At 37.2% G+C, this 19589-nt stretch overlaps 2 protein-coding genes across 3 annotated transcripts; one reads left to right on the top strand and one right to left on the bottom strand.

The window, feature by feature from the left end:
* Positions 1-4753: 4753 nt before the first annotated feature.
* rab34a (RAB34, member RAS oncogene family a) lies at positions 4754-9668 on the top strand. The gene is made up of 11 exons (XM_081370709.1): positions 4754-4981; positions 5591-5654; positions 5771-5862; positions 5939-6004; positions 6982-7083; positions 7169-7233; positions 7765-7816; positions 8119-8200; positions 8376-8466; positions 8617-8724; positions 8987-9668. The coding sequence occupies exons 2-11, from the start codon at positions 5601-5603 to the stop codon at positions 9052-9054; spliced, it is 780 nt and encodes a 259-aa protein (XP_081226835.1). The 5' UTR covers positions 4754-4981; positions 5591-5600; the 3' UTR covers positions 9055-9668.
* On the bottom strand, positions 9488-12393 carry LOC308693637 (adenine phosphoribosyltransferase). Of its 2 annotated transcripts, none has more exons than XM_081370710.1 (5): positions 12230-12393; positions 11948-12041; positions 11547-11693; positions 10991-11086; positions 9488-10660 (listed from the first exon to the last, which is right to left on the bottom strand). In XM_081370710.1, the coding sequence occupies exons 1-5, from the start codon at positions 12350-12352 to the stop codon at positions 10476-10478; spliced, it is 645 nt and encodes a 214-aa protein (XP_081226836.1). In that variant the 5' UTR covers positions 12353-12393; the 3' UTR covers positions 9488-10475. The 2 variants fall into 2 exon arrangements, with proteins under 2 accessions (XP_081226836.1, XP_081226837.1); XM_081370711.1 differs by having other exon boundaries at positions 10469-10660; positions 10995-11086.
* Positions 12394-19589: the final 7196 nt, after the last annotated feature.

Here is a 19589-nt window from a genome sequence, read left to right as displayed (position 1 = left end):
CCGCTATACCTTTAAGTAAGTTCAGTGATGGTTCATTTTTGTTGTAAAATTAGCCGCTCTGGAGAAAAAAGTGATCGTCTAGCTCAGTTCATATAATGGTGTCAATGCAGGCAGATCAATAATATTGTTGCATCTTCACGATCAACTTGGGCTCACAATGCTTTTGGGAAATGAGTCCCAGGATAGTTAAAGCTAGAATGGGGAGGGATTAAGAGGTAGAGCGACAAAGGAATATGTTGAAGTAGTAGATAGTGAAATAGCATTTTGGGAGGGTTGGGAAGATCATTACACCAGCAAGGTACACTGAACGAAAACGTTCTTGAGAGTGATTTTGTGCCTCTCTGTGGTACCACGAGGTGCCGCTGGTCTATTAAAGACCAGATAACATTTAACAAAGGTTAACATTACTGGAAGAACGATTGTTCATAAGTTTGAAAGAACCTTGCCAGAACGTTAGGGAAGTTCTGAGTACGTTCCCTGTTGGGTAGCAATCAGGCTTTGATGCTGAACAAACAATTCTGATGTCTGTCCCTAAAAGCTAACACCATTTCTACATCAGAGAACATTTGGCCTATCAAGACCAGATCTTTAAAGGGGGTTGAATCACACATTCTTCTCAACACCACATAACACAGGTAAAACCACCATGACCAGTGGACCGCTTTTACACAACCTTACTATTATGGTGTCACTTGATTCTCAAAAGAAGATTGTTCACTGGTGATTTAATGGCCTACAGCTGAGATAAAGTCTAGACAAAATATTTTCTTGGCTTATCTTCATGGTAACCGCCTGACCTTTTTGGCCGTAGGAAGTGATTTAGACCTCAGTTAGATGCTTTTAAATCTCAGGAGCACATATAGGACTATTGTTTGCTCTTTTTCCATTCATTGAAAGGGAATAACAAAATGTTTTGTTCCTAAATAAATAAAATAATTATGTTTGATTCATTTCACAAGTTCATCTTCATCATCTGTTCATGCTGACAAAGTTCTAATATAAAAACACATATTAACCCAAGATGAAACTCTTTCATTTCAAAGGCTATTTTTAAATTATCCAAGAGCATTTAAAGGGATAGTTCACCCAAAAATGAAAATTCTGTCATCATTTACTCTCCCTCAAGTTGTTCCAAACCTGTATGACTTTCTTTCTTCTGCTAAACACAAAAGAAGATATTTTAAAGAAGGTCGGTAATTAAACAGTTGCTGGTCCCCATTGACATCCATAGTATTTTTTCCCCCCTATGGAAGTCAATGGGGTCCATCAGTCGTTTTGTTACCGACTTTCTTTAAAATATCTTCTTTTGTGTTCAGCAGAAGAAAGAAAGTCATACAGGTTTGGAACAACTTGAGGGAGAGTAAATGATGACAGAATTTTCATTTTTGGGTGAACTATCCCTTTAAAAAAGGTAAAAGTATCAGTACTGTGAAGAACTATAATAGGTATATAGATACGTTCAAAAAGAAATAGCAACACCTTTGAGAATGAGTTTCGGCAGTGTCCTTTCGCCTCATATTGTCCTCTTACATTACAAAGCAGTTCCGGTGAGTATATAAACACTGAACATTCCTGATCACTGACTGTCACATTCTGAGGCATGAAACATTTCAAACTTGGATTACCGTGTGCTTTATGGGATGAACCAAATATGTAACCAAGCTGGTTCTGGAAAAGTAAAAGCATATTTCAAAAGGTTCTTTTGCTTATAAAGTTCATAATTTTGCTGTATTATATGACTCAAATCTCCTAAAAATGTCCAGGTCATAAAAATAATCTTAGGTTGAGCACAACTGACTTGCATGATTGCATGGAGGAGGGCTAGAAAAAACACTGACCGCTGTGAAGCAACCGTGGAGGCTTATGCTGTCCTGTCATGCAAATTACTGGTTAGTTTCCCTGAGAATTTCTGCAGTATCAGCCCTGAGCAATTTCTCAGTTCTCACACTTTAGTGAGACTCAAACAGATTTTATAAAATTCAAATCATGTAAATTTGCTTAAACGGTGACTTTATGTAATTTAACGCTAATCTGAATTAATTCTACACTGAATTAACACAATGTAATATCTTTAATAACATTTCAACTAGAGTATTGGCCATATTAGGCTAACACTTGGTGTAACATACATTATTAATCTGATAAAATTAGCATGCACTGTGTATTTTCATCTTGATGTGACTGACTAACAGAGCTAAACATAACTAAACAGAGCAAAGAGACTGTGGTTTGACAGAAATAGAAGTGGTTTGAAAGGTGAAAAGTTCACAAAATGACCTTTTCAAATGTGCTAAAGCCTTACTCTTGGAAGTGTATTTTTATATGCTGTACGTCTTGACATTTAAATATTCAATTACTATTTAAACATCTCAGCTTCAGTCGTCCACAGTCAGAATAACAACATTAGAAACTGAACAATAGGCTAGCAGAACAATAAACTGCAAATGTGACTGAATAATGAAATGGTTATAAGCACATGTTTTGAAGACATAATAATAATCCATTAGATGAAAAAGAGGAAATTCTTTTTAACCTAAAGGTTAACTAAAAAAGATCCAGAATTGTCCTATTTATTGCCGAGTCATGATTAAACCAAGTATGATTGCTCAACAGTAGCCTATCATTTATTCAGCAAACCTTGTTAAAAGACTATAGGGTTTGGAACACCCACGCTTACAGACTACACAAAGACATACAGACATCGACATCTGATCTTCACAGTCTGTTCATTTCACTCATTGTCCAGACATCGGTACAACAAAACGAATGTAAAATCTGATATTCTTTCAAGTTCCACCACATTGTAACCGACTTAGTCTGTTAGATAACGAAGAGCCCTTACCATGATATTTTTTTCTGTCTGCTGCCCTCTTGTGGCTGATGGCAAAAAATTAAATATAAAAAAAATTCTCTTACAAGTGATAATTTCAGCGTATGCAAGATTACATAATTGTATTGATTGATAGCCTACATTTAAATTATTTTTATGCTAAACTTTTATAATGCGTAAAAAGTGTTGTTGGTTTGTGCATTTCACTTACAACTCATTGGACTGTTCTCAGACTTTTGCATCTTGAAATTATTTAAATTAATATGTTGAGAACACAACGGGTTAAAGTTTCTGTTGCCTAAGGGCAACACTTTGCATTATAGGGTGAACATATCACCAAAATCAGCGACTCTGGTGGGACTCGAACCCACAACCTTTGAATTGCCTCATTCTGCCTAGAAGTCCAATGCGCTATCCATTGCGCCACAGAGCCCGCCCGTTTCAACAGTTGCAGTTGGGCCATGTGATGGTTCTTCTCCAGGCTTTTGCCTGTCCTGCACTGAGTTTGCATGCTCTGTCTGTGAGCAGGAATGACAGGTTCTCGGGTCTCTGCACAATGTAGCCTGGTTCAAAATGCAGACGCACTGTCATAGTCTCCAAACACCAGCTCAAAAATCCATCAAAATCCTCGGATTTCCCCAATGGATTGTAAGACGTAGACTGTTTCGCGAATGTTGTTCATTCTTAGATTGAGCGCACATTTAATAAGGCACCGCTGGGATTCGAACCCAGGATCTCCTGTTTACTAGACAGGCGCTTTAACCAACTAAGCCACGGCGCCTAACCGTGGGCAATTTATAGGGGGGAGCACCTCAAAATCAAACCTCACGAGGTGACTAGCTCACTAGAGCGCTTGAAAGTGTTTGAAAACTGAAAAGAGGTAGGCCTACTAGCCTAGGTAGGCCATACCTTGAACAGGTAGCCTCCATTTGGCCTACAGGAGAGAAACACGGTCCACTTGTATAGGCTACAGTGGGAGAAATCGCAACCATCAATGTGGCAATTAAAAGATCCAATCGCATTTTTCATTGCTGCATCGTTTGTTTACTCTACACGTGCACATTAGCTGGACCATATCTTGGACAGACAAACATTTATAAGCAAAGTTATTTTTTAATACAAAGTTATAAGGAGATGAATGAAGTCTACATGTTTTAGCCTATCTGATGGTGGCGCTAGAGGTTTTGGCGGGAAACCCTCAAATAGGTCTGGGGACAATATTGTACTCCTCCATTTTGCTAACAAATACTTTTCTCTAACAAAAACAACATAAGATGCAGTTTATAATTCCAACATCCATTCTAATCACATAGGCTAGGCTACTTCTATCCTATAAATTCATTTCATAAAATCACACAAAAAATGTATAGGCTAGATCTTTCTTTGCAAAGCTGAACAGCGATATTACGCTACATATATTAGGCTATTATAATATTATATATTAATGTTATTTTATATACTTTTGTAGCATTATAAATATCTTTACTGTCACTTTTGAATAATCCATGGATCCTTGCTGAATAAAAATGTTAATAGCCTATATTATGATCTTACTGACCCCAAACCTTTGAATGCTGCATAGGCCTAAAACCACTATGGTACAACCCAGAACTTTTTGCAAGGGATAACAAAAATTATTAAAACAAATATGTTAATTGAGTGCAAAACGTTTCTAAACGCAATTTAAACGCAAGAGAATAAAATACGTATGGTATTTTTGCAGCGTTTACGGCCTACCTTTAAAAACAGATGACCAAACCCGGTCATAACATGTGTAATAACATGTTAGCCACATTATTAAAAGAAATGCACGGTAACAACCGTATTATAGTGCCGTATACATACATATAACCCTAGGGCTGTAGGGGGCGTTTGCTACCTACCCCTCTTTCCTGGTTTTGGAGAGGACAGACCGGGGGATTGGAGGAGACGGATCATCTGTATGCACTGCAGTTCCCAGCGCTTCCGTCGGTCGGAGAAGGAATATCCTTCCGTTTTCTTTAGAAAGTTGGAAACTGTACGCGATAGATGAATATTTCTCTCCCTCCAGTTTCTTTTCGTTTTTCTTTTTCTTGCATTTAACTCATAAACGCATTTCAAACTTCTTTGTCTCAGAAAGAGAGCGCTTTACATTCACAGGAACGTCCTGAGGTAAGAAGCACACGTTTGTTTGTAGCAACAGTGTTACGGAGCACGGATATGATTTTGGAAGGATGGAATGAAGATGAAGGTGGATTAAAGAATGTATCCTTTGTTCTTAAAATGTGACGTTTGGCATGTTTATGTACATCACAAAACTCATTAAGTTGCTACAGTATTTAATAAATCTTATATTCTTTATATGACTATGTAGCCTTGTGTATAAGCCACACATATTACACCAAAAGTCGACAAAAAAGAGGCACCACAAACAAGGTCAGACACGTTTTGTCCCAAATTATGTGTTTTTCTTTGTTCTCAGATTGACTTTGGGATTAACGAAATACAGATTAGTGAGTCATCATCACCCATGCCGCTATTTAGTGACCCAGTATAGGCAACTATTTAAAACCAACCAGTTCCTACATATTCGTTGTTCAATGACGGTCAAATTTACACAAAAGCTGAACTAAAATAAATATGCTTTTTTTATTAATGCAAGTCTCCCTCTCTAGAGCCTCATTCTGAGCAGCCATTACCAATTCCTTCTGTAATGGTGTGTGCCATGCCCATGTAACACAACGCCAAGCTGTGATTCATAACTTTGTGGTTCTCCTGCAGGAACATCATCATGAGTGTACTGCCCCCTGTACGAAAAGACCGCATAATCGGCCAGCTTCCTAAGGTACATGTTTTACACACAATGCACTGATGGTAGTGCTTGTTCTGAAATTCCTCCATTGGCCCATTTCCTCAAGTGCTTCCTGAAGTAATGAGTGTTAATATTCACTCCTGTTGTAGTGCTTCAGCAAAGGCGCTGCTTTGAACACAGAGAATGAATTCCACAGCAAGGTGAAGACGGCCTGTCAGCAGCAGAGGACAGGAACCGTGGGGTGAGAAGTTATCTTTTGTTTTGCTGAATCAGTGGTTTATGCAGCATTGTTTTATCCTGTGCTTTTTGTCCAGTAGGTTTAAAATCTCCAAGGTCATTGTAGTGGGTGATCTGGCAGTGGGGAAAACCTGTTTGATTAATAGGTGAGCAAAGTTGCAGAATTATAACAGATTACGTCAAAGCAGTCAGCTTGCTTTTAGTTAGTGTTTGGCTGAATATAGTAATTGGTAACACTTTACAATAAGGTCTCATTTGTTAACATTAGTTAATGTATTAACTAACGTGAACTAAAAATGAGCAATACATAACAGTATTTATTAAAATCTGTTAAATGTTAAATGAATAAAAAATACAGTCGTTCATCATTTGTTTATGTGAACTAATAAAAATGTATTATAATAATGTGTTAATAAATGTTAAAATGAACTAAGATTAATAAATGCTGTTGAAGTATTTTTCATTCTTAGTTTGTTAAAGCTGCAGTCCGTAACTTTTTTGGGTTAAAAATGATCCAAACTAAATTTTTGAGCAAGTTCATAACCAGCCAGTGTTCAAAACTATCAGCTTGCCTTAGTTCATTTCAAAACGGTAAGCTTGTAATAATTCCAGTGGTACTGGTGGATTTCCGCGGGAAATTCCAGCATGTCTTTGCGTCATTACGTCACATCTGTAGACGAAAAGAAGGAGTCTCGGCTAGTAGGCTATATTGTGTGTGAGGATGTTGGTGGTGGAGATTTATAGCCTTTTCTCACAGCACTTGATATAATGAAACTTTCAGAAAGAAAGGTTCAAACGACAATCACCAGGGACTGACAACTAGAGATTCACCCGTTGTAAAACGCAAAAGACTTCAGACTGGCTACAGAAAAAAAGAGACTGGAACCAGGCCCATGCGAAAACAAGGATAAATATCAAAAGGGCATTTAATGTAGTAATTATTAATTAGTTATTCATAATTCTGTGAATAACTGCCATTGCAGATTTCGAACAGAGATAACGACAAAGAGGGAAAAACTACGGACTGCAGCTTTAACTAAAGTTGATAACTAATGTTAACTAATGAAACCTTATTGTAAAGTGTAACCTAGTCATTTAATCTTTTTAAACTTTGTTTCTTTAGATTTTGCAAAAATGTCTTTGACAAGAATTACAAGGCCACCATTGGTGTGGACTTTGAGATGGAGAGGTTTGAAGTTCTTGGGGTCCCCTTCAGTCTACAACTGTGAGTTTGACCCAAATTTGATGACAGCCTAATTATTTCTAAACAAGTTATTTATACAGCTATATTTTTTGTTTTCATTTTTGAGGTGGGACACTGCAGGACAGGAGAGATTTAAATGCATTGCCTCTACATACTACCGAGGAGCTCAGGGTAAGGAATGGTTCACCAGAAAATAACATTAAATAATACAAACAAACAATATAATTTAACAACTAATATTTTTATTCCATTTTAATACATTATTTAATGTAACATTACATTAATGTTAGTAACGGGCAATTTTAGGATTTACAGTGGATGAGAAACCATCCTGAATTGCTGCCGCATCATATTATGTAAACTGCATTTATGACAAAGAACTACACAGATGCTGATATTATAACAATCTAATCAATAAATGCACATACGTTGTCCTCTGCCTCTGACGCTGGCTGTACGGATACTAAAATATGGGGATGAGCCAAAGCCTGCCGCCGAGGCGATCACGAATTAGTGTACATATTATGGACTTTACTGCAAATTTGTTGGGTGGGGGGGGGGGGTGTAAAACCCTCCTAAAATGGGCCTAGTGATGACTCTGGTTAGTAATAATAATGAATACGTTTCTTTTCCCATTTAAATTTTTGTGCCCTAAATTTTGAGATACAACAGTTAATATTCTTTTTAATTTCCTGTTTCCAGCTGTAATCATTGTGTTTGATTTGACGGATGTTGCTTCACTGGAACATACAAGGTAATTTTATTTTCAAAAATATTGCAGTTTTTATTACAAATGATTGATCCACGTGCATCAGTATTTTTTTTAAATTCATATGCCTTCATTAACGTCTCCTCCCCCTCGCAACAATATTTATTTTCTGATGACGTTTGCACCAGTGTGAGGGTTGAGCAATAGTCATTTTGTCCTAGTTTTATCTTAATTTTGCCTAGTTTAAGATGCTGTATCACTTGGATATACATCTCAATAGGGAAGAAAATACTTTTTTCCATTTCATTCTTGCTTCACACATTGAAATGTATCATCCTCTTCTAAAGGCAATGGCTAGAGGATGCAATGAAAGAGAATGATCCTACAAGTGTATTGCTTTTCTTGGTTGGCACAAAGAAAGATCTGAGTGTGAGTGTCCATTTTTATTTTATATCAACATTATATTATTTTATAATTCATAATTGTAAATTGTAAAGTTACATACTGTATATGACTCAGTAAATATGTTTTATATTAAAGTTCAAGGCCAGCATAATACAATATATGTGTATATTTATGTCAAACCAATGTGTCTTTTCTGCAGTCTCCTGCACAGTATACACTAATTGAGCAGGATGCCATTAAACTGGCAGATCAGATGAAAGCAGAGTACTGGGCTGTGTCCGCTTTGTCTGGTGAGTTCTTAACTAGACACAAATACTATAGATTAGTATATTTTAATGGGATTTGCAGTTTCAATTTTGCAGTCATATTAAGTATTTGGGAAACCTTAGATCAGCGTCGCTACTGTTAATGTCGTTAAATTATTGTTTTTGTGTCTGTAGGGGAGAATGTGAGAGAGTTTTTCTTCAGAGTGGCGTCTTTAACATTTGAGGCCAATGTACTGGCAGAACTGGAGAAAAGTGGATCTAGACGGATTGGGGAAGTTGTTCGTAAGTACAATAAGGACATTATTATATCCGTGGAATTTGATTGCATCATGAAAAGTTGGCAATGACATTATTGGTTCCTTGCCTGGGTTGCCTGAATTCATTAAAGAAAGTGCTTTCAGAGGATGAAAAAGTTATTACGTTTTTATAAAAGGTTATGAAACAATGGTTTTCTGTAGAACAACGTGGACTGATGAATAGTACATATAATCAATATTGCATTTGCATTTAAATAAAACATGAAACTTTTTTTTTATCCTCACAGAAATCAACAGCAACTCAAATAACCTGTATGCAACTTCCAAGAAGAAACAGCCTAACTGTTGTCAGTAAAGACTGACATTGTGAAAATGCAAACATTTGCACCAAAAAATAAGGGTACCAAAGCAAAACATGCACGCAAACTTACATGTTTGTACGTACAGTACATAGGGAGAATATAAAAAGTGGGATGGAGAACCACAGCAGTGTGGTTTATTATTCATAGGGTGTAACTGAATATCCGCTGGATAAAAGAAAACATTCCTTTGTTGGACAGCCTGAGGTTTGCATTTTTTTGTGGCAACGGCGGTATTCTGTTTTCCCTAGACTTCTATGCACAATTTATGCATAATAGTTATCAGTGATTAATTATTATATTGTGTTAATTACAAAGACATTTTTTATTTCACATTTTTGCTAAGTTTACCGTCAGCACTGATTTTAAAAGGTACATAAGAGGATCATGCATGAGTTGCACAAAAAGCAATAAACAGAGATATCTGTATTTTTCTATATAAAGAATCCTGTTTATTAAAAGGGTCATTTATCTTGAAGTTATATAGGAATTCATTCATATAGCTTCAAAATGAATTTTGCTATAAAGACTTTATAAGTGTTAGGACATGTATACATAGTTTTCTGTGATTGACATTTTTATTCTAAATAAAATGCTTTTCCTTTTTCTTAAATGAGCCGTTTATTTATTTAAACTTCTACAATAAATAAAATAGTTTTTTCCCTAAAAGTCCTAATATTAACAGTATTATCGTGTTACAGGGTTTCTGCGGGTCTTAAAAAGGTCTTAATTCACCCTTACAAAAATGAAAGCCTTAAAAATGTCTTAAATCAGAGTTTATAATGTCATGCCATTAAATGTTGCATGCTTGGCAAAAAATGAATATCTTCCTCAGTATTTATGTCTTGTTTCCAATACAAATATCTAAACATCTTTAAATCAAGATTAATTCACTTGAGATACAAATGCAAAAATAAGTCTGGAAAAATGTAACAAAATTAAGCGAGTTTATGCTTTTTACTCATTGGGTTTCTCCTTTGACATTTACATTTTTATGGAACATAATGATGTATTATTTTCCCTTCAATTCTTTACAATTTTACAATTGGTCTTAAAAAGGACTTTAAAAATTCTTAAATTCATCTTCATAAAACCTGCAAAAACCCTGTATTAATACTGTTTAATTAATGTTTCATTTACATTAAATTCATCATTATTGATTTTTACTATTTTCAAGTTGGTAATAGCTAGAAATCTGAGTTACAATCTGATAGTGACCTCTATTGGTAATTGTGTGTAACAATTGACTGAATGCTTAAAACACGAAGTCTGTAATGGATCAAATCCATTTAAGATTAGAAAGATCAGTCCTCAAATGATCTATACATCTCCATACACAAAAATGCACAACCTCTGAATAATATCCTAAATATTTTGTTTCTCCAAATGATTCAAGGGCTGATTCCACTTTGGTATTTCACATTTTTACATGATTATATATATTTTCCTGATTTAAGTATTTAACCACTGAAGTTTTTAAAGATTCCAAGTATTGACTGTCTATCTGAGATTGCAGCTCATTTGGGATGCAGTGGGAATATTTATAGTTTTCCTTTAGCCACTTCCCTCCCTCGCTGTTTTCAATGGCCACAGCAGCAATGCCTACAAAGAATAGAGAAATAATAGCACTCATTTTAGCAAGTTAATCAAGGCTACTGAAGTGATCCTATTCATTCGACAGCGGGAGCCATTACACCCTCTCACAGAAAGCAGCTGTTCAAATCCTTTGTGTTGTATCTTGCATACAGCAGCTAATGGCACAAGAATGTCAATAAACTCTCACCAGTCGCACTCCAGCTACATTATTTATTTTTATAGTGTCCTAAAGGGGAGAATCAATATCAAAGAAAGACATAACGGTTTTGGGTGGAGAGGGTCAGTGGATATGTTCACCATGTCTCAAAACATTTGTATTAGGTGTTTTATGCTTACCTACAACAGTAGCTCCTTGATTCTCCACCAGTTTGATAGCTGCTTTCATAGTTCCTCCAGTCTCAATCCACTGGTCTACTATAAGAACCCGTAGACCTGAAATACATCATAACACATCTCAGAATTTCCCATTTTGATGTTATAGAACTAGATGTCATTGATGGAAAAAAATGTTTGAATACACAGTTCTGCAGTCATTATGTGGAATTATATAGTAAAATAGGACAGCAGAGCTGATCAATAATTTATAAAACACTGCAAACATTATATTTAAAAAGATAACTATTTAGATTTGTCTGTTTCCATTATCAACCAGTCTTGAAAGTAAAGGTCTTTATTGGCATTGATGGTTCTATGAAAAACCTTTATAGGTTCTTTAGATTATTAAAATGTTCTTCAAACTAAGAAAATGGCTCTTTTAAGAACTGTTCACCGAAAGGTTCTTTGAGGAACTAAAATGGTTCTTCCTTGGCATTGCTGCAAAAACAACCTTTTGGAATCTTTATTTTTAAGAGTGGCATTATAGTGACATATACGAGTTAATGTAAATCAGTACCTGGCTTTAATACATCAACACGCACTTCCATGCATTTCTCTCGTCCAGAGTAGTCGCTGTAGTCCTGAGTGCGAGTTTCAACACACAAGTGTCCTGCTTTTCGAATGGCCAAAAATCCTTTTCCTAAAGTCATGGCCACAGCTGCCCCTGAAATTGGAGGAGAAAGTAAAAAATAAAAGTAAACTGTTTTTCAGTCATTCATTCATCTCAAACTAGTGATGAGATAGGCTAGTATATCCATTTCATTAAGTCAGGCAGTGGAGAATATCCCACTCTATATTTAGTCTACTTCCCCAGGAGTCATATTTACTTTTCCTGGAACATGTGAACTGAGCTAAAAATATAATCTCTCGAGTTCACTGTCTTACCCTATACCAGCTTCAAAAGTGAAGGTTTTATACCGAGGATGAAGCCCATGGCATCTATTCCAGCCACCAGGTCAATGGTCTCATTCTTGAATGGTTTTAGAAGATCTTTTACACAATCTGACAGTGCCTGGATCAGCCAGAAAACAGAAAACAGAGATCAGAGACTTTAAACAATAAAGCCCATGGTTGTCAATCACATTCTAGCAATGCTTACTTTACCTTCCAGACTTCAAGATACAAAGTTTCAAAGCTAGGTTACTCAATAAAGTACATTGTACACTCTAAGTTTAGCATGCAACACGAGGGAATGTTTACCTGTGAATTGCAATAGAGTCTTGATGGATCAAGCCATGCAAACTTCGGTCCCTTTGTGTTTGGTGCCATAAGAGACAAGTACCAGCCATATTCTCTCTTTTGGGGACCTGCTAAAACATCCATTCTGGAAAGACCACTAGACTTCTTAAAACTCACTCTGGTAACGGCATGAACCTTTTTGGTGTCAAGTTTAAGTAGTCTAAAAAGGGGCGTTTGCATGTCTCTTCCAGAGTAATCCATTAGCTCCAAACCAGACTCATAGGCACTGGGCTGTGTTTGTATTTACTCAGTGTAAAACATAGATTACTTAGACATTCACCATTTTAGTAAATAATTGGGTAATGAGAAAATCTATTACTGTTAAAACAATGTCACTGTTTTTATAATGTATTTGTCCTCTTATATTTCTAATGGGGTATCCTAAAATTATCCAATGGGAACTATAATGATAGTTATACTTTAGCCTAACTGTAAATGTGACTATTTGATAACTCACAACAATGGGTCATTACATGTCAAATCAACCAAATTTCGGAAACTTCCCTAGCTCAAAATTTCGGAATTTGTTAATATTTTTTTCTGAAGAAAGACAAAATAAATAGTGATGAAAGCCAAAATATTAAATGTAATGGATGTATATTGTCATGGAAATTCTCAATACGAATACAGCCTACTAATCTGACTTCTTCACCACGGACAATTCAAACAACTTCACCCCTCGTCTGACTACACCCCTCGTCTACACCCTCGTCTGACTGGACGGGGTGGAGGTACTGGTCTTCTCATCTCAAACAATTGGAAATTTAATCCTTTACCACCTCTATGTGAAAACAGCTCATTTGAATCACATTCAATTACCATCACAAGGCCTATTAAAATCCATTTTGTAGTTGTTTATCGTCCACCAGGTCAACTTGGCAGTTTCTTGGAGGAGCTTGATGTGCTACTCATCATATGAGAGAATGGTACCCCTCTCATAGTTCTTGGAGACTTCAACATTCACCTAGGAAAGCCTCAGGCTGCTGATTTCCACACTCTGCTTGCCTCATTCGACCTCAAACGAGTATCTACTGCGGCTACTCACAAATCAGGTGACCAATTGGACCTTATTTACACATGCCACTGCTCCACTGACCATACAGTAGTCACTCTACTGCACACCTCAGATCACTCCTCCTCACTCTCAACATCAACCTGCATCAGAACACAACACAGACACTCCTCCACAGGTCACCTTTCGGCGAAACTTACGCTCACTCTCACCCTCTCGCCTATCCTCTTTGGTCTCATCTAGTTTTGGGCGATGTCCCCTAAATTGGCAGTTGACGATGTTTACAGTAAAATATTGCGATAGACGATGATATCGTGGGGGGGGGGGTGTGCTAGTACGGAATCGTGCTGACCATCATGAAAAGAAAGAGAGAGAGAGAGAGAGAGAGAGAATGCACATAGTAGCCTAGTTATACATCTACTGTGTTTACGGGAATACTCGGCTTGACATTTTGAAATATTTCTTTGTTTATTTGGCCGTTTAGGCGCGCAACCGAAGACAAAGGCTGCTATGCTTGTCCGTGTTGCGCTCGGATCGCGCGCACAGCATCCTGTCAGTAGAATTCAGTTCTCTTTCGCGACTTATCACGCTTTTAATATTTCTCTTCAATATAAAGCGCATCCTGCTCTTTTCTTTCTCATTCATTCATGTTTTGTTATTAATAACTTTAAACAGAATCGTCAACTGAAATCTGCGCGAATTATCAACAATATGACACATTTATAGGATATAAAGGGTAGGCTATCTGCTGCAAAAGTGAAAGTACCAACGGCTAGCGGGTGAAATGTTTCGAAATGTCTCTTTGCACAGCAAAGCACCCGTTTAAATAAAAATATATATTTAAGTTGATATAGCCTACTTTTACATTTTTGCTGCTGTTCTAAAATGATTTTCGCCATCACCTTAAACAAGCAGCACAGCTGCTTGAATCCCGGTGCAGGAGCTGTAACTGTTAGGTCACCACAGAAACGTAAGCGGTTAGTTGATTTCTCTGGTGACTCGTGACATTCGCGAACAGCACTGAACACGTACGTCTTAATTTTTTTTTTATCGTTTGTTGGTAAAGGGTGAGAGACCTTGTGAGCCACATGATTTTTGCCTAAGAGCCAGGTGTAGCTCGCGAGCCATAGGTTCCCAACCACTAGTGTACACACGAACACGAACTGCCGTGAGACTGGGCTGGTCTGACAGGGTGGGGTGCGTGGCATCACGATGGTGGGTCTCCATCGTGATGTCGGTCAGCCATCGTCCATCGGCACAACCCTAGTCTCATCCACACTTCCTCCACCTGATCAGCTCTCAACATTAGATACTAACAGTGCAACCAACACTCTTTTCTCCACTTTAACCTCCTGCTTGGACAACTTCTGCTCCCTTTCCTCCAGGCCTGCCCGCACTACACCCTCTGCCTCCTGGTTATCTGATGTTCTTCACGAACATCATTCTAAACTGGTGTCTAAGACCCAACATCTAGTTACTGGGGTGCCTCAGGGCTCAGTGCTTGGACCACTTCTCTTCTCCATCTACATGACATCACTAGGATCTGTGATTCAGAAACATGGCTTTTCATATCACTGCTACGCTGATGACACACAACTCTACCTCTCATTCCAGCCTGATGATATGACGGTAGCTGCTCGCATCTCAGCCTGCCTGACAGACATTTCTGGCTGGATGAAGGACCACCACCTTCAACTAAACCTTGCAAAGACAGAGCTGCTTGTGGTCCCGGCCAACCCAACACTACACCACAACTTCTCCATTCAGCTAGGTTCGTCATCCATAACTCCATCAAGGTCACCCAGGAACCTTGGAGTTGTGATTGATGATCAATTGAACTTGACAGACCACATTGCTAGAACTGCCCGATCCTGCAGATTCGCCTTATACAACATCAGGAGGATTAGGCCCTTCCTATCAGAGCATGCTACACAACTCCTTGTCCAAGCGCTTGTTCTATCCAGACTGGACTATTGTAATGCTCTCCTGGCTTGCACTATTAAACCTCTGCAACTGATCCAGAATGCTCCAGCAAGAGTGGTCTTTATCGAGCCGAAGAGAGCACACGTCACTCCTCTCCTCACAAAATTGCACAGGTTGCCAGTTGCCGCTCACATCAAATTCAAGTCACTGACGTTTGCCTACAGAACAACCACTGGCTCTGCTCCCTTTTACCCAAACGCATTACTTCAGACTTACGTGCCATCCAGAAACTTGTGCTCTGCAAGTGAACGTCGTCTTGTGGTGCCATCTCAAAGAGGCACAAAATCTCTTTCTCAGACCTTTACCTTGACTGTTCCCTGCTGGTGGAATGATCTGCCTAACTCAACCAGAGCTGTGAGTCCGCAGTCATTTTCAAGAAACGGCTGAAGACGCATCTTTTTCGGCTACACTTGATCCATTAATACTAACACTTTCTCTTCTATTCTTTATATATTATCTTTATAAAAAATAAAATAAAAAAAACCCTGGTACTGTTTTAGAATAAACTGAAAGGGTCATAGCACTTGCATATAGTTGTCCTATTGTTAGTTTAACTGCTTCTGTTGTTCTCATTTGTAAGTCGCTTTGGATAAAAGCTTCTGCTAAATTAATAAATGTACAGTAAATGTAAATGTAAACTTCCATTTGTTAATATAATAAAATAATACACTGTAGTATCTCAAGGTAATTCCCTTCCCGAATACTTTTTAATAAAGTTTAAGTTTATATGTTTATAATACAATCCAATACTTCGCTGAAGTGTGGTGAGGGCGTCCCCATTAAGAAGCTGCTATCATTACCTCAAACCACACGTGAGCACCAGGTCTTTAGCATCTATACACTCTCGCCGTCCTTCTCAGGTATACACTGGTCCGACACAGGATCATTAATACTAACTCAAGAGTATTACAGCCTCACCCCGAGGGCGGATATAGTCTTACAACACTTTCACTGTCTCTGCGGTGATATTTTAAGCATAGAATCTTTAGTACTTCTATTCCTCAGCTGCGCAGACACGGCTCAAGTTGCTCTTTGCAGGAATAAAGTTGTATTCACTACCAGGTCGCAACAACCAAGAAAGACTATTGAACAGAAAGATACTTGTACTTTTACATCTTACAGTTGAGTAAAAATCTATGTCGCTCAAGTCTTCTTCACTGTGATTTTTTCTGGTGATTGGTTTGTAATAATCTAAGCAAATGATAGTGATGTTAGTTCTGTTTTAAGCACTTTTTGGGTAAGTCTACATTTGACTGAGCATCCTTAGTCTACATTTATCTGTACATTTCATGTTGAAAATACCCCTTTGACCACTTCTGAGGCCATTATATAAAATATTTCTATCACAATATCGACTGAGTAATCCACTATTTTTGTAGAGTGGGGTCAAAATGACATTTTGGACCCAAATTACAGGGGGGTAAAATGGATTAAAAAAGATGGGGGCATCATTATTTTATTTTTACACAGAGATTGGTAGGTCTATTAGGTAAATCTTTTGACTTTAGCAATCTTTGTTGCATATGCCAACAGTGACTGTTCAAAATGGGAAAAAGCACTTGTGTTTTTTGCCCAAAGTTTGCATGCCTGTAACTCAAGAAGTATTAAAGATATCTATATAATATCTATTATATAATAATAATAATAATAACAGTAATAATAATAAAAACTAGCTTTAAAATCACATTTTAAAGGGTTTATTGCATGAAAAACAGGCTATATTCTTAATAAATAAACAACTGATCAGTGCATAATAAACAAATGTGAAAAAAATCATACTTTGAATTTAAATTCAAAGTTTGTTTGTGAAAATCCAACAAAGTTAAATGTGGCAAAATAAATATATAAATTAATACTCAGCCAGTTGTAACACTGTGATACAACTAACCAACTGTACAACTGTAATACAACTGTACAACTGTAGTATTGTGAACTTATATATATATTGAGTCATCAATATATACAAGTTCACAATACTCATGTATTTATTTTTAAACTTAAATGGTTTGCCGCAATCAGTTTCCTCAATCGGTACGAGTTGAGTTAACTTGTTGGGTTTTAAGTGAACAGTTGAGCCAGCAACGGATCAAATCACCTTAAACAGGGGTAAATAAGCTTAAAAACTCATCTATATATTGACAGGTATAATACTCTTTGGTGCTGAGCAAGGGGAGGTGCGTGTGCTGAGATTCTCAGTGTGTTCGTGAGCTGAAGCGTTCTTTTTGGATTCTTCCAGAGAGCGAGTCGTCCGCGGTAAGTTTAATGTATTCAAAACAACCAGCAAGTAGGCTACACATAAACACATCCACATACTGTAACATTGACTGAATCACGATGATCGATTCCACTCTAAGCTCAGCTAGCTTTTAAACTTTCTTGTGTAAATCACAGGCCTAGCGCCGATGAGTCTTTACCGAGTTTTCACATTAGTTGCCTTGCAGGTGCTAAACAGAAACACCTTTAGGTTCCTTGGTGACTTCAAAAGATCTCCCCTTTCAACCCACTGCGCCCATGCTAGGCACGAAAGGGTGGCAAAGGAGAATGTAAGGCGGTACCAATACACACAGATGTCTGTGTCCTTAACTCATAATCCAACTATCCCAACATGTAGGCTATATAGTATATTCCTGTGTGTATGCATGTCCCCATGTTATATGAGCCTATTATGATTCTTTTGTCATATTAAATGCTTATAGCCTACCTTGATGTGAGACTGTACCATTAATGTCTTCCAATCCTATCGTATTTGGTCTTACAATGTTCCTCTATTTATGCCTTAATTGATGATAGGCCTATGTTACAATAAAATGCATTATACTAGTTTTATCATAAGTTGGGGTAAAAACTGTACCAATTCAGACACCATCTTAAAAGACAAATAACTTTTTCCCTCTTGAAATTCGGTCATTCCACCACAAAATATGTGTGGATTGATTTGGACACTGACAGACGGACACCTTCCTGATTTTTCAGAAACTTTACTTTCAAGTTAACCTTTTTGTGCATTATAGCATCAAGACATCAGTTTGTGTGGAGGGTGTGTGAGTGTGTGTGTGTGTTGCTGTGTATTCATTCATTTCACATCCACTGTGGCTGTTTCTCACTAAAACCAATGAAAATTTGATGGACAGTTTATGGTCAATTTAAAGACATAAATAAAATAATATTAATATTTAATTCATTAACATTCATAAAACATCAGCATTAGAATTTGTAGAAATTTCACAACCTTGCACACACCTAATTTGTGAGGTTCCTGCTGATATACACCTGATGTCAATTGCGATGAGAAACATAAAATAATTCTGTTCTGCAACTCTGAAAGATCTTTAAAATAACTTTGAATATTATCACTAGATACAATTAAGTTTATAACATATGCAAGTTGATGAGGCTATCATAAACATAAATCTGCATATAAAAGATTAAAAAGGGGCTTCCTCCTCCCTCTGTCTAGTTGGTTAGCCATGTCTTTTGTGATGCCTGAAGCACAATCCGATTAAGTTAGGGGTCATATATTCATTGTGTTTGGTTGATCAGAGAACAATCAGTGACCAGGCATTACTCATATAATAAACACATTACATTTTATTGGTTTAAACCACAAACCATGTGATGTCCATTAACAATGACCGCATAGGTCTGACGGGAAGCTGTCCCTGGGTAGCTATAGGCGGCAAACAAGTGGATTGTTCCTGCACAATGTTTCTTATATGGTAAAATAACTATAGGCCTAAATAAATATGGACCCATACATTTAGGATGTGTTTTAATATTAAATGCCCAATAAATTCCCTAGTTGCGCTACTGACCAATATGACCAATCAGACTGAGTGCTCCCTTCATATAATCAGGATATAAATCCGCATTCTCACTTGTGTTGCGAGCCCTGTATATCCCTCCGCGATTTCAGCCGAGGTCCTAAAGTAGTGACGCTGACACCTGTCACTGTGGTGATCAAGCACATGAGCCAAGCAAAAATATAGACTACCTAAGCTCTTAACAAAATAAGACTCCTCAAACAATAGATCTTCTTGCAGAAAAAGACGTGAAGTAGGCTAGTTCCTCAGCAGTGGAATAGAAAGCAGAAATGGGTGAATATTGTCTAGTGTGGAATATAGTGGCTTCAAATAATCAATGAACTATTATTCACCAAAGTATTTAATGTTTTTTTTTTGTATTTTTTTTTTTTTGTATTAGGTTTTCCTATTATTTTCTATCTGTTTCCCCCTTATTTTATTGACGACTAATGATGCAACAATACAGACCGTACAGAGGAAGCATTAGGCTATTACATCCAGCTAGGAAAAATAGTAGTCTATGCAC

This window comes from Scardinius erythrophthalmus (assembly GCF_964197995.2).
Source record: "Scardinius erythrophthalmus genome assembly, chromosome: 7".
Taxonomy (NCBI): domain Eukaryota; kingdom Metazoa; phylum Chordata; class Actinopteri; order Cypriniformes; family Leuciscidae; genus Scardinius; species Scardinius erythrophthalmus.
Note: the sequence above shows the minus strand (reverse complement) of the source record. Positions and strands in the feature narration are given on the sequence as shown.

Excerpts from the sequence above, each read along its gene's own strand:
- rab34a (XM_081370709.1), top strand. The coding sequence starts at position 5,601 with ATGAGTGTACTGCCCCCTGTACGAAAAGACCGCATAATCGGCCAGCTT. Across the intron at positions 5,655-5,770 it reads TAATCGGCCAGCTTCCTAAG|TGCTTCAGCAAAGGCGCTGC; the intron begins GTACATGTTTTA and ends CTCCTGTTGTAG. Across the intron at positions 7,817-8,118 it reads GCTTCACTGGAACATACAAG|GCAATGGCTAGAGGATGCAA; the intron begins GTAATTTTATTT and ends CCTCTTCTAAAG.
- LOC308693637 (XM_081370710.1), bottom strand. The coding sequence starts at position 12,352 with ATGGATGTTTTAGCAGGTCCCCAAAAGAGAGAATATGGCTGGTACTTG. Across the intron at positions 12,042-12,229 it reads GACTCTATTGCAATTCACAG|GCACTGTCAGATTGTGTAAA; the intron begins GTAAACATTCCC and ends TGGCTGATCCAG. Across the intron at positions 10,661-10,990 it reads TCAAGGAGCTACTGTTGTAG|GCATTGCTGCTGTGGCCATT; the intron begins GTAAGCATAAAA and ends TATTCTTTGTAG.